Here is a 20,751-nt window from a genome sequence, read left to right as displayed (position 1 = left end):
CTCAAGCTGAGATGAATGGTAAATAGCGTTTGTTTTTGTGACTCAGATGCGGACGATGCAGTGGCCAGGTGGAGGGAAGCAGGTGCCGTCTTCCATCTGCAGCCAGCCCTGCAAACCCGGATGGCGCAAGAAGATAGTTAAGGGCATTTCCTGCTGCTGGCACTGCGAGCGCTGCGACGGTTACCAGTATCAGACTGACCTCTACACCTGCAAGATGTGCCGCTTTGATTTAAGACCTAACAAGAATCACACAGGCTGCCAGCCCATCCCGATCGTGAAGCTGGAGTGGAGCTCACCGTGGGCAGTCATACCGGTCCTGATTGCTATTCTTGGCATCATAGCCACCCTTTTTGTGGTGGTCACCTTCATCCGCTACAATGACACGCCGATTGTTAAGGCATCTGGGCGTGAGCTCAGCTACGTCCTGCTTACAGGAATCTTTTTGTGTTATGCCACAACTTTCTTGATGATCTCGACCCCAGATGTAGGGATCTGCTCGATGCGGCGAATTTTCCTAGGGCTCGGAATGAGCATCAGTTATGCGGCGCTTCTCACCAAAACCAATCGGATTTATCGGATTTTCGAGCAGGGGAAAATGACGGTCAGCGCTCCACGCTTTATCAGCCCGGCTTCGCAGTTGGTAATCACATTCAGCTTGATTTCCGTTCAGCTCCTAGGGGTGTGCATCTGGTTCGCGGTGGACCCTTCTCAAGCTCTCATTGACTATGAGGACCAGCGCACGGTAGATCCAGAGATGGCACGTGGAGTTCTAAAGTGTGACATATCTGACTTGTCGCTCATCTGCCTCCTGGGATACAGCATGTTGCTGATGGTGACGTGCACCGTGTACGCCATCAAGACGCGAGGGGTGCCCGAGACCTTCAACGAGGCCAAGCCCATTGGCTTCACCATGTACACCACCTGCATCATCTGGCTTGCCTTCATCCCCATTTTCTTCGGGACGTCGCAGTCGACGGAAAAGGTAAGAGCAGATGAGTGAGTGCAACTCCTCAAGACCTTGTGAATCAAGCGTTTTAAAGTAATGATGGCATTTACTGCTTCAGCTTCTGACAAAACATGCCATTCAGAGCAGTCCATTTTCAGCAAAAAACAGACCAGCAGGTACAAATTGACTGTGTTCATTTGGGCTTTAGATCAAGCAGAGCGGTAAAACAGGCAGCTTATTTCAAAGAGAAATCTAGAATCATAAGGTTTGAGAACTTGCATGGTTTTCTTCGAATATTGAAAAGGACATGTGCGGCTGGGAAAACAAAGGCACTCTTTTTTGCCCATCCAGCACTGCTCTCAAAGATAAAAGAGACTTTGAAAATAGCGAGGAGATTGAGCGTCAGCTTTTTGTAGATGATGTAATCAATTGACAAGCACCAACTGACTTGAAATACTGAGCAAAAAAGGCTTCAGTTTGAGGCCGAATGAAATATACAACTACCCTGGCATTGGCTGCATTACTCATTTCAATTAGAAAACCTGGGACCTTCTGTTTCTGAAGCTTAAGATAAGGGCTTTCTCCTTTTTCAATTTGAGTTTTATTTAATTAGTGTCTCCCTTAGCAAAGCCTTGAACAAGCAATTTCAGCAATATGAGTATTGTTATACTTGTTGGTAGGGAGCCATTATTGCTTTAAACTAAGTTCCCCACTGTGCCTTTTTAGCCGCTGTTTGAATGACTCATTCAAATATAAGACTGTATGAACTGACTTTGGTAATTGCATGTTGCCTCAGACTATGTTCTGCCTCCACCAATCAAAAAGAAACAAATAACTGTATTTCTGCTGACCAGAAAAAAAACATGATGCACTATCATTCGTCCCTTTGATTTTTTCCCCCCATCTCTTTCTGTTTATTTTATCTGCACTGTAAAAGGCTTGTGTGAATTTGCAATATTCCTGGAAACTAATTGACTTGCTCTCATAGTCATTTTAAAAATGTCAAATTTTCTTTGACCCTTATTGCAATTAGTGGTGATCATTTCAGTGATCGGATTGCATTTCGTCTCAAATGTATTTTGGAGTGCATTTTAGACTTTTTACGATTGGATGGCTATATGATGAGTTAAAAAAGCATGAAGGAACGAAGTTATCAAATTAAAAATGTGCCATGTTCCTTTGAGCACTTGAATGATGGCTTGCTTAAATCTTACAACTTAGTTTTATGTTGAAAGATAGCAATTCAGTGTGCTATTGATGTTGTTTAAGTGGGTTTTGGACATTTCTAATTGCAATGTTATGGTTAATATTTCAGTTGGATTTTGAGCAAATGAGCAAAAACTTTACTATAGACATGATAATTCCAGTATTGCTGGCATTCAGTTTCCCTGCATGCCCTGCAGCATGAATAAATTATTTTTTGTTTATTTTGTTGGAGGAGAAGACCCCTTCTTTTGTGATTTGTTTAAACTCTTCACACTATATGATTTTGTTTACAGTTATTTAATTAGCACAGAAAATTAAGCTTTGATTTAATCAAAAAGTGAAATTCAGACTATTGCAAATTATGGACGGTGTTATACACTCAAAGCCTACCAAACCTCTCATGGTGTCAGAGTTTGACATCGCTCTGTATATTGCAGAATTGAAGAACATTTTTTAGCAATTATGATGCATGCATTATTTTTTAATGCAAAGCTATGACACAATTCCACCACTGAGTGTGCAACAAACTGTGTGTTTTCATAGGGGAATTAACATATCAAAACAAGAGTACCTCACGATCATCGAGGCTGGCAAGCACAATAAAGCCTGGCGAGTCAGAGATGACATGTCTTTTTAGAGCAATTAAATGCCTCGCTTCCTCCTGGCCTGTGATTTACCTTATCTCTCTGCCTGTGCACTTGTCACAGGATTTCTGCCAGACACCTCATCAGCATGCCGGTTCCATCAGTTGTTTGTCATCTTATGTCAAAGTGAATAATGAATGTCTTTGGAGTCTTTCTGGAGCATTTGAATGTGGGCAGCTGGTCTGCTCCCCACAGAATTTGATCAGCCTGTCAAATGATTAATCGCGAGGTCATCTTATTGTGGTTTAACCAAAAGATTTTTTAAATGAGCTAGTCTGGCAGGTAGGGCTCATTGTGGTCTAAGGGCTTTAGCATGCTTCCTTCCTGAATTTTAGAAGGATCCATATGGATTTTTGATTGCTTTGTTGGGTAGACTTGAAAGCAACCATTATTTAAAAAAAAAAAAGTCTGTCTCTTATAAAACTGTTGAACATTGTCAGCATCTAAAAACAAACATGTGGATTATAATAGATTAAAAAGCAATAAAATGAATGCAGTTCACACAAAAAGCTGCCAATGTCCCAATACGGCACTGACATCTTGCGCCGATCTTTAGGAAAGAAAGTGTAATTTGATTGTTTAGTTGGTCTCACATATGATTCAATTACATAGAGAGGGCGGGGTTTACGACCTATACTGGGTCCAGTCACCTGGGGGGCGATCAAAGGGTTTTGGCTTCACTTTTCAGTACTTGTGCGGCACAGCATGTGTTTTAGCATGTTGTTAACATGAATTAGCACATTGCTAGCTTGTTTTAACATGTTAGCAAGTTTTAGCATATTGCTATCATATTTTACCATTTTACTAGCATGATTTAACATTTTGTAGCATGATTTGGTACATTGCTAACATGTCCTAAGCTAGTTTCTAGGCTTTGCTTGTTGGATGAAGCATAAAAGAGTTATTGTATAAAAGTTTTGGCCCCCTCAATGGAAGTCAATGTGACTTTTCGTAGTTTTGATCGTCTATTTAACAAAAATCAAGTCCAATCATTAAGTTTACTTTTTATTAATGCATCTAGAATATCTTCATGATAGCTTTATTTCAAACCCTCATCCCCACAAATAGCAAATTGTTGTCACAGATTATCAGGAGATAATATGGGCATGATGTTTGCGCATTTTATTTGTCAGGGATGATGGAACTTTAATTCTTCAAATTTAAAACTGGTGTGTGCCAGATTCTGTGAAGACAACTCATTTTGATCAGATATCCCTTGACAAATTGATGTTGTCAGCAAAAGGTACAAATTCTTCTTTCTATTACCTGATATTATCACAACTGCTCTTGTGCTGGTTGCGAAGAAGCTTGATAATATTGTATGTCTAGTGTCTCACCTTACATGGACCTGCTATTTGTATGCATCTCCTACCTCCAAGACTTGAAGCTATCATTACAGTGCCATCATGTCATTAGGGTTCACATGCAGGGGCTTCCCTCCTTTTGTGTTGCTGACAGAGTAATCACTGTCTCTTTCTGAGTTAGGTCAACATCTCTTATTTACATACACGTGTGTGGCTATGATGTGACAGGTGTGGTAGAGGGGGGGCACTGACCCCTGTTAAATGTCAGTTTCTTTGACATTCCCGTTATTGAACTCCTTCAGCCTGTCATTCGTTTGCTGTCATCTAAATGAGCACCTTGAGAAGACGGATCCATGAGAGCTTTTTTCCTGAAATATAAAAAAACAGCTGATAGAATTTAATGCAAGTTTTACATTGTATGACTGGTTGTATCTGCTATGAATTAAAATAAAGTAAGATGCATTCATAATAGTATTACAGTGAGAATAATAAAACATTAATAAAACATTTATTATTTGAGCATTGGCAAAAAGCACTAAATTAATATGTAAATGTATTATGCACCCAATCAAGCATTGCTCAGCTGAACAGATAGTACCGCTACCAAACTCAAGACATTGGTTGAGCCTGAAGATCAAGCAGAGCAACATTTTGAAAGCATCACTGAGAAGCAGTGTTTGCACCCATTGGGAAATCATTCTACGAATAGGATAGAAGAAAGTGGAATAGCACAGTGACATATAGAATTAATTCATTATGACATTCAGAGATAACCTGGATGCATGATAGATGAATTGCCAAGTTTTTGTTTGGAACATTCAAATCTTCGCTCCATCAAGCCTTGCTTTGATTGGATAAGATACTGGAACAGGGATGGCCAACGTCAGTTCTGGAGTGCTGATCTCCAGCAGACTTTAGCTCAAACCCTAATCAAACACCTGATCCGACTAATCAAGGGCTGCATCCGAATCACATACTTCCCTGCTATATACTAGGCGAAAAACAGCATGTGACAAAATAATCATGTCTGAAAGAGTAGGGAAAAAGTACCTGGATGACCTACTTCTTCAGACGAGATTCTGAAGTGTGCATACAAGGGACACTTTACTATCCCATGAGGCCATGGGAGAGGGTTTCTGAAGGAGGTAACTGGCACTGGAAGGTCACATGATAACCTGGCAAATGTAGTACGTCTGGATTACATTCACACAACATACTCATACTATATAGAACATACTTTTTTAGCAGTTGCAAAGTTATTGCTTATTCAAAAGAAGTACCTACTTTGTAGAGTAAGTGCTTTTAGATGAATACAATGTCTTCAGGATTACCCATGCTGTCTTTACATGGTCCTGGAATTATCGTAAATACAAATTTCCTTGGTAAAAATTGCACATGAACACCTTTTCATTTCAAAATTTGAATGTGATGAGCTCGTAATCCCGACTTCAGAAGTGGGAATTATCACATCTCCGATAGCACATGAAGACGGCATAAGGCCAGAGATGGGCTGTGTTCGAAATACTCCAAAATAAAATCAAGAAATATTACTAAACTAAAATATAGTTTATTTAAAAACATTTATTTAATTGAAAAATAGTTAAGGTGTAAGGTCACATTTGACTATGATAGTAGGAATATCTTAGGGCTAAATACAAGAAGAGCATAACATTACAATGTTGCATCTCCATCACTCTCCATTTTAAAATGACACTGTAAATGCTAAATGTGGTTGATGTAATAATCAATGCACACTATGCTTTACTGTTTACTGCAAATACCTGTATAGTGAGATTTATATATATATCTTTTTTTTTTTCTTTTTTTTTTTATGTAAATCTTAGACTTTGTTTCATATCAAAAACAATTTGGATTTTATTGGCCAGAGTTAGACAGTGAGACAGAGCCTGAACTTGTGTTGACAACCCTGAGACTTACAGTCGAATGTGACACACCGAGTGTGTGAGTGAGTAAGAGATACACAAGAGGCGGAGGGAGAGCTAAGGAAATGCAGCTGAACGAATATGCTGTGTCTTTTACCGTAAATAGCGTTAAAAAAAATGAATGACGAAACGCAATATGTGGCGGCCGGTGTTGATTCTGTGGCGGGCCGCCACATATTAGTCTATGTGTGGGAAATACTGATATTTTAGTTTAGTAATATGTATTGAATATTTTGAGGAGATATTTTGGTACTAAATACTATTTGTGCAATAATTATGGTCCATTAATGGCCATTTAACATATTTTTCTTCTAATATTTATATTATTTTTATTCCAATTAGTGTAGTAATTAAGGTTAAAATAGAGAATTCCAATGCAAAGCGTCATTTTGTTGCTGGAAAAATAATAATTTTAGTTAGTAATGCCATTACCCACGAAGTACCTGTATGGCTCTTTAATAAATAATAGTCAAGTTGCTTAAAGTATTGCAGATCATAACTGCCTACTTATTTGTAAAACCTACAAAATCAATGTTAGATATGGTCAAATACTAGATTTCTTTAAAAGTGAAACTGATATGGAACAACCCCCTCACCATCACCACACATTGCTTCCGAATCTGTGGGAAACACTGCAGTGACATAGTTTACTTGAGGGAGTGAACGAAAATGAATTCAGACATGCCGTTATATCTGCATTATCCTCTGGTATATTTTGCAGAACCACTGTGTGTGTATACACTCACCTAAAGGATCATTACGAACTCCATACTAATACTGTGTTTGACCCCCTTTCGCCTTTAGAACTGCCTTAATTCGATGTGGCATTGATTCAAGAAGATGCTGAAAGCATTCTTTAGAAATGTTGGCCCATATTGATAGGATATCATCATGCAGTTGATGGAGATTTGTGGGATGCACATCCAGGGCACGAAGCTCCCGTTCCACCACATCCCAAAGATGTTCTATTGGGTTGAGATCTGGAGACTGTGGGGGCCATTTTAGTACAGTGAACTCATTTTCATGTTCAAGAAACCAATTTGAAATTATACGAGCTTTGTGACATGGTGCATTATCCTGCTGGAAGTAGCCATCAGAGGATGGACATACAGGAATGGACATGGTCAGAAACAATGCTCTGATAGGCCGCGGTATTTATACGATGCCCAAGTGGCACTAAGAAGCTTAAAGTGTGCCAAGAAAACATCCCCCACACCATTACACCACCACCACCAGCCTGCATAGTGGTAACGAGGCAAAATGGATCCATGTTCTTATTCTGTTTACACCTATTTTGACTCATCTGAATGTCTCAACATAGACTCATCAGACCAGGCAACATTTTTCCAGTCTTCAACTGTCTAATTATGGTGACCTTGTGCAAATTGTAGCCTCTTTTTCCTATGTGTAGTGGAGATGAGTGGTACTCTGTGGGGTCTTCTGCTGTTGTAGCCCGTCTGCCTCAAGGTTGTGCGTGTTGTGGTTTCACAAATGCTTTGCTGCATACCTCCGTTGTAACAAGTTATTTCAGTCAAAGTTGCTCTTCTATTAGCTTGAATCAGTTGGCCCATTCTCCTCTGACCTCTAGCATCAACAAGGCATTTTCGCCCACAGGACTGCCGCATACTGGATGTTTTTCTCTTTTCACACCATTCTTTGTAAACCCTAGAAATTGTTGTGCATGAAAATCCCAGAAACTGAACAGATTGTGAAATACTCAGACCGGCACCAACAACCATGCCACGCTCAAAATTACTTAAATCACCTTTCTTTCCCATTCTGACATTCAGTTTGGAGTTCAGGAGATTGTCTTGACCAGGATCACATCCCTAAATGCATTGAAACAACACTACTATATATTGGGTATGATTTTACCCAAAATTCAACATATCGAGACAAAATGATAACTGCAAATCCACATTTCACTGGCTGGAGTCCAGTTGTTTCTGTGGATCGCAGTTCTCTTTTCTGCAGCTTTTGGCATTCTGTAAAAATATACCTGATTTCTTGTCAACTCTATATGTAGAGTCAGACAGTCAAAGCTCTTACCGGTTTTAGATGTGTTTAGTGTGTTTTTTGTGGCATTCTTTTTACCACTCAGTGGGCGTAACTGCAGTCATTCTGGACGGTGGTGATGCCATGTGCATGTCATGTGTCTTATTATTAAGATGTACGAGGGTCCATAACTCTACCATTGGATAAAGTAAAACAACTAACTTGGATCACGTGTGCCTTAATAACCAATCACATTACAGCCTTGATGTCATTGACTGTCGCACTTTCTTGAAATACACTGTCCGTTTGTGGATACCATAGAAATGAATAAGTGCCATGAACTGAATCATACTTGTTGCACTGTTTTCCATTGCATTTGTTATAAAACAGCATTTTTTGGTGTAAATCCAAAATGAATGTTTAAGTGCAAATATGTTTAAGATTAGCCGATAGGCTGTCGATTCATTAAATGATAAGCTATTTCTTCACAAAATCGATTTATTCAGTGTAATAAAGCCTATCCTCCATAGGCATCCATCAAAGAAAGGGTCTCTTGTCTCTTTCCCTGCATATCTGCAGTGTTGGTAGGCTAAGGTTGCAGGTTTGCCTTCAAGGGGCTTTGCTAAGGTAGAGAGGCTAAGGTGAGTTAAAAAAAATTAAACAAAATGTGTTTCCTATCCCTGTAGTGGAACCTATTGTTTTTTTTGTTTTGTTTTTTGTTTTTGTTTTTTTACTGTTATTCGGAACAGCATGTGATCTAACAGACTGATGTTTTTGGGTGTGCAGCATATTAAATTATTTTAAATGCGCATAAGGCACAGTTAATTTGAATGACAAACATTCACATCCATTTGAAAGATGGTTTTTACAGCGCCGCTATTAACCTACTTCTTTCTTAAAAGCCTTTGAAGTTCACATAAGACCTACTTTCTTTTAAAAAATGGCAGTTCATTTTTTTGTTCTTTATCCCAAGAGATAATTTGGCAGCAGCAGGTGAAGAAGTGGCAGAATCAGTTGTTGTATTATTAAAGTTGATGGTGTGCCTGCGTATGTTTTATCAAGTCATCCATTTATATGTACGACTGCAATTTTTTTTTTTTTTTACTTGTGGTTTCATTTGAGGGCAAAAAGTGGAACACTTTGTATGTGTTGATACAACAGAGACCGTCTCAGAGGACTAACACTGATTCACTGTCTAGTTCTCATCTCAGTATTTCTCACAAGCCTCATTAGATTGCAGGTGTGCTGTCTGCACATACAGGGCCTGAGGCGGAGGCATTGATGAGATACCGCTATGAATCGTTTGTCGTGTGCGCCATTAAATCCTCATTTGTGACTGTAATTGCAACTTCAGGTTTAGCAAGATTAGTGAGAGTTTTCGACGTATAGACTAAAGCTAATAATTTCAGGCCTGTTTAATCACTATGTATGGAACAGTCATGTCCTTTCAGACGATTTGTTGGACCAATGGCATAGATTTTCTTGTTAAATTTGAAAGTGTAGCTCTGCTGACTTTAAATAACCAGGGACCATATTTAACAATAGCTTTTATCTGAGCCATGGCCTTACGGTTAGACCTCTGACATATTGAGCTGTGGCAAGCGACATATCTTGATCTCATCATTCCCAGCCCTCTTTCAACTAACCTTTGACCTGCATTTTATTGAAAAACATTTCAGTGGTGTTTAAACTATCCACGAGAATAGTAGAACATTGCCATGCATTTTTTATTAGTATTTATATACAATTATGATATTCATTAATATGTTGATTTAGCTTTTTTATATTTTCCTCTTCATTTTATTCATCATTATTTTATATATTTAATTTTTAGTAATTTTAGTATTTTATGTATGCCTTATTTCAGTTAGTTGCAAGTTTTCCATCTAATATTATTTTATTTCAGCTTCATTTCAAATATCATGGCCTTAATTAAATATATATTTTTTATTAATTCATTAATTGCATGGCATTTTTTAAATTTCATTTAATATTAATCATTTGCATTTTTTTTGTTTATAATATATTTACATTTTAACAACTTACTAATATTATGTTGCTGTTTTTTAATAAATGAAGGGTTGTTTATCAAAATAGTTTCATAATCAAGTTTTATATATCTAGCAAATACTGAGTGGAAAAATGTTTAATACAAACAAAATATTTCTTCTTTTGAGTTTAGTGTAATGAAAATTAACAGTAGCACTTTTTTATACTGTCCTTTTCCCCATACAATGCACTTATTATAGTAATTGCAATAACTTGGTACTAATTCTGAAGCTACCCATAAACCTAGCCTTAAGACATGTAGTTACCTTATATTACCCAATACTTGCTTAGGTAAGTACATGTTAGTGCACGTAAAATAAAGTGCAACCAAATGAACTAACTGTGGAAACAATACGGTTTTAACTACTGAAACTTTGGTAACCAAGTGCATGTTTGTAAAAACACTGCACTATATTTCCACGACACACTTCTGTAGGATTGCCTAGTGGCCAGTGCTGGGTGGTATCCATCTGTCTCTTCTTCTAGAAGAGCCCCAGTACAGCTGATGTGGTCCTAACCCTTCCTGTCGACTTGTGCTGAGACTGCTTTCCAGTCAGTCCCTCTGGATGGAGATCACAGCAGTGAGTCACACTTAATCACAGCACACAGTGGAGCCAGAGCCGAGGTCACGTCCGCCAGAGCCAAAACACACAGCAGCGTTCTAAAGCAACAGCAGGGGGTTCGCAGCAGTGCCATGGAGTGGCTGGAGCCATTAGTGCTTGTGTGTGTGTGTGTGTGTGTGTGTGTGTGTGTGTGTGTGTGTGTGTGTGTGTGTGTGTGTGTGTGTGTGTGTCTGTTTGTATGTTACTGAAAACATGTCATAAACAGAGTTGCTCCAAGTGGTTGGTTAAAAATAATCATGATTAGTCTCTCATTATTTGGGTAATAATGCCTTACACCGTGTACCAACCGGGCACGGTGTGAGAAAGTGGCCAGCGATGAAAGCAATCACTTGCATGTTAATTCAAGTTTCTGAGCTAACTAGCAAGGACAAGTGACACAACAGTTTTATCAGTCGCTTGGTTTCTATTTCTGTGTTGTCATGCAGGGAAATCTTGCTCACGTCATGCATACAATGGGGGCCGCTTAAATTAAATCATTATAATTCATATATTTGTATTGAATTTATTTTTATTATTAATTATAATTGTAATTATTCCTTTTATTGGCATTTAATATTTATTTAAATTATGATGAGTCTTAACAATTGTATTATTTAAATACCAATTTTACATTATGAATGATATTATAAAAAATATATTTTAAAAAAATTATTCAAATTCCTAAACTATTATTTTACTTTACTTTTAGACCGCACTCGTATATTAAACATCAAATATGGAGAAAGCGCTATAATTGTAGAAGTTGAGAAACGTTAAGCATTATATAATATAATAATAAGTATGTTTATTATATGACAAATATACACAAGGATTGACTTCACTTGATGAGTGAACATAAAAATAGTAAAGTACAGAGCAATGAATCTCAAAGAACACACAATTGTTGGTACCTATGGCACTTTTCAGCATCATAACACCACTACCTGTATGCCTCTCATTGCTCATGGTCTGACATGATAGAAAAGTGTCCGTTGGTTGTACAAATCTTAGCAAAAGCAGTATATCATCTGCCTACTATATCATTAATACTCTCTACATTCTAGTCATTTGCATATTTTATAGTAGAGAATTATGCATATTCAAATGTGGTGAGGGTGATGCTTTGGGCATGTTGAGTCACAAGGTTATGACTCTCTGTTGAGGCTTGACATATTGAGTGTGTCAGTCAGATCAGTGGTATATTATGTCAACAAGCCCTCGTGAAAAGAAGGTCCCAGGGTCATGTGAACAAGTCTTCATTATTGCAAAATACAGAAGCAGAGGGCTGTTGTATCATCCTGAAGGGTTTTTAGTGATAATGGCCTGCATTGTCCCTTACATTATTACTTGCCTACCAAATAAGTAAATAAATGGTATTAAAATATTGATTTCAGTGACAATTATTTTATTATGTGAGAAGAAATAGACTGTGGTGTGGTATAAAACTAGCACACTGCTGGGTATTGGTTGCCCGGGGCAACAGACAAATATACAGTTTCATTATACAAAACATATTTGGCCACTGAAAGCTGTGATTGACCAATTACGACCCAGTATGTTGTGTAGTAATGGCTTTATTTTCAGTGATTTATAATTTCCGTGTGCTGTGATTTTTGTTTTGCAGATGTACATACAAACGACCACTCTGACCATCTCAGTGAGTCTGAGCGCATCCGTGTCTCTGGGGATGCTGTACATGCCGAAAGTCTATGTGGTGCTCTTCCACCCGGAGCAGAATGTGGCCAAGCGCAGCACTCGTAGCCTGAAAGCTGTGGTCACCGCTGCCACCATGTCTAACAAGTTCAACCCCAAGGCCAGCCTGCGGCCCAACGGAGAAGCCAAGTCGGAGCTGTGTGAAAACCTGGAAACTCAGGGTGAGTGCGGATAAACACTTTATTGTTAATGATACTTATTTGTATACTGCCATAAACCTGTTATGATCATTTTTAAAAATGTAATTCACCATCATTTTCTTTCACTTAAATGGATACAAATGTGGAGTGGGCAATTCCATGCAAAGGTCATCTTTACGATGAAAAAAAAAAGTTGGTCACACACAAACAGATTTATTCTTAAAATGTTTACTTGGATCTATACTTTATTGTATGCAACCATTCTCATTGAATTGTTTAGGTATTTGTTGTTTATTACACCATAAATAAGGTGTGCACCAATGCAAGAAGAGTTTTTGAAATATCTGTGTTTTAGTGTTATCAAGAAAAGAAAATATATAGACTCAATGTTTCAGCAAAAGTTTATTATTTGGCAATTTCCTGATTAACAAGGGGATGATTATGCACTGTGTTCAATTAGCATGATTTAACAGTAAAGTTCTATGAATTTATAAGCCTCTTATTAAATGTGTCGTTGAGTTCCAGGGCCATGTAACATCCATAACGTTTTAGAGGATAAGTTTATGCTACATATACAGTGTTGATGAAAAAATGTCCAGCATTTCTGTGCAATGTTAACTTATATAAATGTATCATGTGATGAACATTTCATGCTCTTTTATTACTTGTAAACATTTTAATTTTGCGTTATGGATGTGACGTTATATATAAAGAAAATTCTAAAATCAAACCCACATGTGATATAAATGTGTTTTCCTGTAGCATGGCAGTGATAAACATATTTCTCTTCTGTGTTTCAGTGAATTGTAACATAGCCTTAGGTTATTAGGCTATAAGTACAATCATAAGTAAATGTTAGCAAAACAAATGGTCACTTTCTGAATGATGTGATAAATAAATTCGATTAAATTCGATGTATGTGTATATATTATATATACACTGTAAAAAATTATTTAGAAAAAAAGTTACCTGGTTGCCTTACAATTTTGAGTTCATTGAAATTAAAATTTTGAGTTAATACAATGAACATTTTTTGAGATTCGACAACCTTTATTAAAAGATTATTAAAAGATTTTGTAAGCATATTGGGTAATTATGTGTGTGTTATTTCTGATGATGCAGTGAAACATGGCAAATTGTGCTATTTTCATAATTTATCACATTTTTATGTGGTTCAGATAAAATAATATTTTAAGTTTCTATTTATTAAACTAATTTCCTTCATTGTATCAACTCAAGTTTTTAATTTCAATGAACTCAAAATTAAGGCAACCAGGTTACTTACTTTTTTAAGTTAAACCAACAAAAAACACCACAAATTTTTAACAGTGTAGGGCTGGGTATTTTTAGGAATTTCACAATTCGATTCGATATCGATTTATTAGCTTCGGTATCGATTGATTAATAAGTAAATACACAAGTAATTAAGTACCTGAGTATATTTTTTAATAATGTGTGCAGTATTATCAATGTGTAAGAACAAATTGACCCCAGCATTTTTCCTGTCATAATTTATTTAGCAGAATAAATTGTACAATATTGTACATGTGTTGAATACAAACCACACCTGTTAAAAACAGGTGCTTTATTAGCACCTCTTAAGTGCATGTAACTGTAAGTAGTAGAAAGTATTTTTCTTTCTTCCTATACATTCAAGTTATGAAAGAAATGTAAACAGAAGCACAAAATGTGCATATTCATAAAACAAAGTGGATTGATATTATAACATTACAACATTACACAGATTTGAAAGAAATTAACTGTATAGTGAAGTGAAGCTGTTGTCTGTCCACTTAAGCCATTCAAATGTATTAAGAGCGGTGGTTTGTTTTACAACTATTGAGAGCGCCGTGATCTACGTGACTGCGCGCGTTGCCATGATATGAAAGCATGTCGCCAACACGGCCGGTGTTGATTCTGTGGCGCAATAACACTGAACAACTGAGCAGCTGATCCAAAATGAGCCCAAACGTCGGCTTTTACCGTTAATCTTGGAACATACTTTGCAAGAACAAAGAAATTTGTTTGTTTTCTCGAGGTGGCAAGAACAAGAACAAAGTTTGTTCTGGCAGTAGTACATTCATACTTCACGAGAAAAGCAGGTGCCGATCATCTGTGTTTCTCCGCATTAACCACGCCCACTTTAAATGTCTGACCAATCACACAATAGTTCTCGGACAACCGCAAGAAAAAAGTTCTGCTCAGGCAATGTGTCGAGAACAAGCTGCGAGAACTCCCAAACCAGGGCTGAGAGAACAACATGACATCATTTTGTTCTCATAGCCCTGGGAGCGAGAACTTTTTTCTCTGTTCTTGCGGATTATGTTGCAGCCTTTAGTGGTGCAGGCTTGAACGGAGTGCAGCTGCTGTTTTGGTAAAGCACGTCTTGTTTACAGCGCTGAACGCTCTCACTAGAGTGTTGCCCACAGTGCCGCCACTGGCCGGTGGGCTGAATCGATTCATAGGATTTGATTAATCGATATTGAATTGAGAAACAAATAATTGCAATGCATTGATGAATCAATATTTTTACCCAGCCCTAATATATTATATATATATATATATATATATATATATATATATATATATATATATATATATATATATATATATATATATATATATATATATATATATATATATATATATATATATTAGTCATTTTATTGTCAGGATATTTACATGTTGATTAAGACTCATCTTACCTGAGACAATGAAAGAATGGGCTATTTCAACTAAATCAGGTCAGGCTACTTCATATGAGTCATTGAAATAACTAGATTACTATTAAATTAACATTTAGAGTAATTTTATGTGTCGACAAATGTGCCATGATGGTTTGATCGTTGATTTTCCAAACAGATTATATGTGTATTTCAGACTCGTCACATCCATAACAGGGTTTTGTCACATCCATAACGTTGTTTTTTCTCATGATACACTTCATAAATTTTATTTACATTTTAAACATTGATATTTTTATTTTCAAATAAGACCCCTTCCTCATGTGGATAGCAATATTTATACATTAGATTTAAAAGTTCACAGACTTTTAAGAAAATCGAACAGTACACTGAAAACACTGTCATTTCCTGTCACATCCATAACGCACAACTATTTTCCTTTTTTGGGGGGTCTTAAATATAATTTAGAAAATAATATTTTTGCTGTCAATTCCCCAGATAGGGTGCTCTGAGAATATGCATTGCCAATATAAATATTGTAAGAAATAGATTTTTACTGAGACATTTCAGTTGTCATTATGAGTTCAAATGTCACATCCATAACGCTGGAATTGCCCAGTCCGTTTTTGAGTCTTAATACCAATGCTTTCGATTGCTTTTTGTTTTAAGATAAATTCACCCAAAATTGACAAATTTGTCATTTATTTTTTCCTGGATTGTTCCAAACACTATAAATTACACTATAAATTCCCTTGTTTGAGGTGTACCATAAAGCTTACATGATAAAATGTTGGTAATACACATGTAACTATCCGCAATTTATTTATTTGCCAAATGACAGTAATTTTCTTCAAATCTGCCACTCACTGAGAGTTTCGGGTGTGTGGATCCACAGCAGCTTTGGGATCTACGCTCAGTTGTTATGTGTCATTATCACTGGTCCCACATTCTCATTGGTTTGCTGGCATATGGGGAATTTAATGCGCAGGGTAAGCTATCCGAGGATCGCTCGCCCAAGTGGAAAAATTAGCTGCTACTGCCAGATCAGTGAAAATCACATTGCATTTGATACAGGATTAACTAGAGTAAATCAAGTGAAAAAAGTAAAAACTGAAACTATCTTCATAGTATTTTATTTTCTCCATAGGGACATTTATTTTTAAAGAAAACTTTTTATGGGTGCTTGTGAAGGCATCAACAGGGAAATGTAGGCAACTTTCAATAAATAGTCAATATTAGGAAACCTTTGGCTGTGTTGCTATGTGTCATTAAGTAAGCAACTGAGCAGCTATCACTTTTAGAGCATTTTTGACATAACGATAACGCAAAGGGTACTGATACCCTGATATACTGATATTGATATATATATAATTAAATGCATTGAAGACATTTAATGGAATCAGTGTGATGATCATAACAAGGCAACCCCTAATCTTCTGCTAAATACTTTTGGTAGAATCTGACTGTTTAGCATCAGATATAGGCTAGGAAGTGTATTGTTGTTTGTTAAACCATCAAGAGGCAGATCAGTTGAATTGGTACAACAGTCCTTACTGAAACCAATCTCCTACTAATTTGAATATCAATAAAACACAGCAGCTCATAAACAACTTTGTAATACAGCAGTAAATAAACGCCTGCTGCCTCAGCAGAAATAACTTGCATTCTGAAGCAAAGCAAACCTGTAGCCTCCATTTTCAAAATAGAGTCCCAGTTTACATAATTATACTTTTCTGTAAGATTGACTACCATCTGAGGCTGAAACAATTAGTCGACATCATCACACAAAAAAGGTGTATATATTTTTGTAAAAATGTCAATATTTGAGTGATAATGACCTGCAATAGACTTTTAAACTCATATTTGAATGGCCTGCTATAACGTGCTTTGACCAGCGCTGTAGTTGCTCTCGGATGCAAACCAATAGATGAAGACATGGCACTTTGGAGTACAAATGAAGCTGAATCAGTAGAGTGTGGGGAAGTTTAACATAATATGTTGTAAAAATATGCTGCCATTTATAAGGCTGCCATCTCTCACACATTCAGACTGCAACTGACTGTCTATTTTCTCACAAAAATACATCGCAGAGCAAAGAGGACGCTTAAAGCACGCCAACAGACAATACAGAGCAGGTTACTTTTGATATGAAACAAAGTCTCAGCTTTTAAATAGGTTTGAAAAACCTGTGGCATGATCTCTGTAGTGCCTCAGTTCAAGTGGCATGTTAACCGATCCTCTTTTACTCTTTACTACAACATATAGCACCAAATAAACATGACTGTTGAAAGAAACAGAACTTACTAAAATATATGAAATTGCTCAGTGTTTCAGAAAGATGCCAATAAAACAGCTTGTAAACAATATGTACGTAATGTTATATTATTTACCTCAGAAAAGCTTTTTAATATCCATATTGTTAACATTTTTAGAAAATCTAGAAAATGAGCATTTTTCAGTAAATATCCACTATATTTCATATTTTTACTTTACTCTTGTTAAAATGTTTAAATAATTTGTATTATTATAAAAACAAATTGTATATAAATCAGTTGTTAATTGTAAGTTTTAATATTATAGTAATGTACTATAGTTTACAGCTTTTCTTGAGAGATTTTAAAATACCGTACTCAATATTTATCCAAATGAATCAATATTGAAACAAATTGAGTCTATATATAAGAATCAAATCTCATGCTTATGAAGCTGAATAATTGACCAAAGCATACCTATTAATCAGTAAAATAATGGACAATTGTTGGAGCCGATAGCCTCGTGGCCAGTGCTCTGATGTCGTGAGATTGTGCTTAAGACGACGTTTGAGTTCCATCTCGGGTACCTTTACTGATCCTATCCCACTAGCTTTTTGTTGTTGTTGCCTTCATTGAGATAGTAGAGAACTAACAGGAAACGAAGTGGGAACACTTTGCTTCCTGTTAGTTCTCTACTATTTCAATGAAGGCAACAACAAAAAAAGACGGCAAAAATAAATCTTTTCTATAGATGCTACCCTTTATTTTGCATGCCCCAAACGACACATTCATTAAGAGAAACCTGTGAAAACAGAGAAGAGGTGCCATTTTCTGGTGCTATATCTGGAATACAAAATCCTCAGTAGACAGTATTTTTTTTTTTTTTTTTTTTTTTTTTTTTTGCATGTGCCATCTGCTTTGCATGTGTTTTATATGCACAAAACTTAAATCACAGTTTAGAAATGTGCTTCACTGCTTATGGGAAACTAGTTTATACCTTTTTTTAGTCTTCTTTTTGTATTAGCATCGTTGTCTTAAAGACAGCTTGAAATGGAAGCTGAGAGAGTCTTTTCTTCACTATTTTGACGTATATTGGGACTATAATATATTGAAAAGTGTTGCTTTAAAAATAAATCCATCAGATAATGTTGAATTGTCATCAATGGAGCAACTTTTTTATTTGCAGCCAGATGGTGTCACATCTACCAGCAGGGGCTAGCGGGGTCATGCTCTCCAGCAATACCTTGACCCCTTGCTTACAGGCCACGGAAAAGCTGAAAAACTATGAAAAAATAGGAATCCAGTCAGGGATATGCACAAGAGATATTAACATTCATAATGACTTGAATTTACTATGACAGTTCTTAAGATATGTACATCGACTACTTCTGTAAAAAAATATTGTGTTAAGCAGATTCAAAGTATCATGTTAGACTAGGAAGAAACAAATTATTTGCTTCCATTACATTGCATTTGGCATTCACAGCAAAGCATATCCACTCTGCTTTCATTATGTTGCATTTTGTATTAATTTTGCAATGTAGCAATACCCAGTAAATCATATTATGGGTCCTAGGAAAAAATAGCTCTGAATTAAGGGAGACGTCCAGATAAATGTTTTGACAACAGATTTAAATTGTGTAATGAAGGTCGCTACATAGATGAAAATTCACCCAATTAAGCATGACTAGTCAGCACAGAATGTTTTCAGCAAATATTTAACACTAGTTGCATGGCCATGCCAGACGATCACCATCGTCACTGTAAATTTCATGTGCTTGCTTTGAATTTACTGCAGTGGAACAATGTGCTTTTGTAAATAAGGTATTAGAGTCAGTGACTACATTAGCATGTGCCCTTTTAAATATTACAAGAGTCATTTAATACAGGCAATTTCTTCACATTTAAAGATTTATTTATTCATTACAACTAGGTGGTCGTTCTGCTGGGCCTTAGGCCCGTAGGACCTCAAACGGTTCCTCAGCAGCTTAGCTAACAAATCATTTTTCCTTAACCTCAGGGATGTCTAACTTTCCATGAAGACATTAGATGGAGAATAGGATCTCCTTGTTGATTCTAATTGATTTCTGGTCCTCCTTTAAGGCTTGAATTACATTAAATAAAAGTGTCTGTTAAGTGTCTTAATGTAGTGTAATGTGATAGAAACATTGCTATAAAGTGTTACGATTATTTCTAAGGGAATTACATGACATTGAATAATTATGTAGTCCCTAATTATGTTTCTAGTCAAGCAAGGACTCATCTTTATGTGCATGTTATAGGCAGTGGAAGCCATGGAGAAATCAAGTCAGAGACATGCACAGAAGATGACAATTCATAATGATATTGACTCCACCAGACTACTGAAGGTGTGCTGTGGTATCTGGCACCAAGATGTTAGCAACAGATCCTTTATGTCCTGTAAGTTGTGAGCTGGTGTCAGACTTGTTTGTTCAGCACATCCTACAGATGCTCGATTGAATTAAGATCTGGGGAATTTAAAGGACAAGTCAACACCTCAAACTCATTGTGCTCCTCAAACCATTTCTGAACCATTCTGCTTTGTGGCAGGATGCATTATCCTGCTTAAAGAGGCCACCAGGGAATACTGTTTCTATTATAGTTACTCTTTCTACAATACTTAGAAAGGTGGTTTGCGTCAAAGTAACAACCATATGGATGGCAGGACCCAAGGTTTCCCAGCAGAACGTTGCCCAAAGCATCACACTGCCTCTTCCCATAGTGCATCCTGGTGCCAAATGTTCCCTACACTCAGAAAAAAAGGTACAGTGCTGTCACTAGGGCGGTACACTAAGGTACAATAAGGCAATTTGAGCTTCAGTAGCTTGTCTGTTTGTTTGGACCACACGGCCAGCCTTCACTCCACACATGCTTCAATGAGCCTTGACCACCCATCACGCCATTTCACTACTGTTCCTTCCTTGAAATACTTTTAATAGATACTGACCACTGCAGACCAGCTTGCCCATTTTCCCTGCTTCCAGCATATCAACTTTAAGGACAAAATGTTCACTTGCTGCCTTACACTCAGCTAAAGGATTATTATTACTCCATACTAATATTGTGTTTGACCCCCTTTCGCCTTCAGAACTGCCTTAATTCTACATGGCATTGATTCAACAAGGTGTTGAAAGCATTCTTTAGAAATGTTGGCCCATATTGATAGCATAGCATCTTGCAGTTGATGGAGATTTGTGGGATGCACATCCAGGGCACGAAGCTCCCGTTCCACTACATCCCAAAGATACTCTA

General features: G+C 36.8%; 1 protein-coding gene across 5 annotated transcripts in view; it reads left to right on the top strand.

Moving 5' to 3' along the window:
• grm4 (glutamate receptor, metabotropic 4) overlaps positions 1-20,751 on the top strand; it is a 266,396-nt gene that overhangs the window by 234,904 nt on the left and 10,741 nt on the right. For all 5 annotated transcript variants that reach the window (XM_067460285.1, XM_067460283.1, XM_067460286.1 and 2 more), the window contains 2 exons: positions 47-982; positions 12,314-12,563. In XM_067460285.1, coding sequence (XP_067316386.1) covers positions 47-982; positions 12,314-12,563 — 1,186 coding nt within the window. The remainder of the gene's footprint in view (positions 1-46; positions 983-12,313; positions 12,564-20,751) is intronic.

Source organism: Pseudorasbora parva, chromosome 12 (assembly GCF_024679245.1).
Source record: "Pseudorasbora parva isolate DD20220531a chromosome 12, ASM2467924v1, whole genome shotgun sequence".
Classification (NCBI taxonomy): Eukaryota; Metazoa; Chordata; class Actinopteri; order Cypriniformes; family Gobionidae; genus Pseudorasbora; species Pseudorasbora parva.
This window is presented reverse-complemented; position numbering and strand designations above follow the sequence as displayed.